This window comes from Amaranthus tricolor, chromosome 7 (assembly GCF_026212465.1).
Source record: "Amaranthus tricolor cultivar Red isolate AtriRed21 chromosome 7, ASM2621246v1, whole genome shotgun sequence".
Taxonomy (NCBI): domain Eukaryota; kingdom Viridiplantae; phylum Streptophyta; class Magnoliopsida; order Caryophyllales; family Amaranthaceae; genus Amaranthus; species Amaranthus tricolor.
The window spans coordinates 19,412,174-19,414,317 of NC_080053.1; the positions used below are offsets into that span (position 1 = coordinate 19,412,174).

General features: G+C 27.9%; 1 protein-coding gene across 1 annotated transcript; it reads right to left on the bottom strand.

The window, feature by feature from the left end:
- Positions 1-239: 239 nt before the first annotated feature.
- On the bottom strand, positions 240-1,095 carry LOC130817948 (ethylene-responsive transcription factor 5-like). Its single transcript, XM_057683936.1, has one exon. The coding sequence runs from the start codon at positions 1,079-1,081 to the stop codon at positions 344-346; it is 738 nt and encodes a 245-aa protein (XP_057539919.1). The 5' UTR covers positions 1,082-1,095; the 3' UTR covers positions 240-343.
- Positions 1,096-2,144: the final 1,049 nt, after the last annotated feature.

Genomic DNA, 2,144 nt, shown 5'->3' on the forward strand with positions numbered 1-2,144 from the left:
TCATACTATACTCGATTTTTAATTTCATTCAAATTTCATTATATATAAATATAAAGTAATGCATGTCATAATTATTTCTATGAACCAACCTTGTAAAACGGGATCTAGAGTAGCTTTTACTAACAAAATGATGATAAAAACAAGACAACATATTTTTAAGTCATTCTAAAAACAAAGTTACCTATAGATTTCTATAAACATAAACTAGGTTCAATTAATGAAATAAAGAATAAGCTTGTTATATATACAATTTTTTTTATAAGTTAAATTATTTCAATAAAATTGAAGATAACATGGTCTTAAAGATTACATGCTACTAATTGTTGCTAATAGGGTCATTTTACTAAAAGAAGTCATCATGGTCATTATCATCAAAAGAAGAAAAACTTTGTGCGTCGTCTTTATCATCACCATCAATTCTTTGCCTTTTTGCACTTATACATTGTTGTTCTTGATTAGTTCGTTTAATATTTGTTATTGACCGACCTCCAATTTCATGAGGGAAGTTAAGTCTTGCTTTATGACCACGTATCTCAAAAGCTGCTCGATCATAAGCTCGAGCAGCTTCAATAGCCGTGGTATACGTCCCAAGCCAAAGTCTATATCCTTTACGTTTAGGATCTCTAATTTCAGCTGCGAATCTACCCCATGGTCTTCTCCTCACGCCTATATAATTCCCACCATAATAATTTTTCGTACTTTCTATTCTAGTATTAACTTTCTGTGATTGACAAGTTTCATCATAATCAATACCTTCTTGAAATGATGACTGCATACACTGTAAGAATGAGTCGGTGTCAGATTGGCAACAACTTCGATTTTGAATTTGACCCTTACCCTGATTGCTAAAACAAATGTTGAAGGTGGTAACCTTTGAGTAAGTTTGAAAATTTTGTTGACTACACAAGGAAGAAGATGAGGATAAGGATAAGGATGAGGATGAAGATGATGATGATGTTGCGCTAACTGTTGTTAATTTGGAGGTCGGGGATTGGATATGATCGTCGAAGAGGTGTTCTTCGATGAGTTGTAGTGCAATGGCCGTATTAAGAGCTAATGAATTATCCATTATTGATAGCATTGAACAACAATCTAAAAAAGGCAAGTCTTGGAAGAATAAATTGGAGTGCAAGGGTTATATATAAGGCTAAATATATTGTTATTAAATTATTAAAATAAATTATTTTAAGGTCATATTCAAATTGGGTATTGCTAATGTATTCTCTTATTCAACGTTGTTTAACCAATAGTGAATGATCTTATACAAAGTCCAACTTGCCAATAGCAGAATTTTGAATTTCATGATGCGTTTATTTATTAATATTTGTCGTATCACCTTTGTATATTTTGACAAGTTAACATGTACGGGCGTGTGCCCATGGGCCATGAACATGAAACTTCATTTTTTTTTTTTTAAAATATCAAGTAATTAAATTTTTTTTTTGTCACAATATATAATCGAACTCAAATTAAGAATGATTAAGCATTAAAATATTAATATATACCAAATAAGATCGGTTGATGAATAATATTTAGTACAGTGATTTTAGCAATGATTAAAAATCAAAGGAAGGATATATGGGTCCTGCTAAATACTTATATCTACATTATATAGATATTTTAATTAATAATTGTATTGTTTTATATTTTAGAGATTTTAGATATTTTAACTAATTTATCATAAAATCGACTTTCACAAAAATAGTTTGAACATACTTCCTTACGTATTAATTTTTTAATTGTCTAAAATTAATTACTACATTTTGTATTAAGAAAAATTATTCTATCCAAATTATTTTAAAGTAAAAGAAAATGGTAACAATACATTTTTTGTATAATTAATATGTATGGTAAGAGTTATGGGAATATCTCATATGCTAATATGTGAATACTAGTTATCTAATCAAAAGTGTACAAGAAAATTGTTTGGTTTGTCATTCAATCTGTCAAATTAATATCGAACCTACTCCAACAAAATTAAGAAAAATAGAGATAATAGTGAATAGTGAATAAAATAGAGAGAAAAAATTAATAGAAAAACATTGCATTAAATATGTCCAGTAAATTTTGTATTTTAGGTGTACATTCATATATTTTTATATGGCAATTTCGTTTTTATTTTTTAAAAAGAAAAATCAATTAAA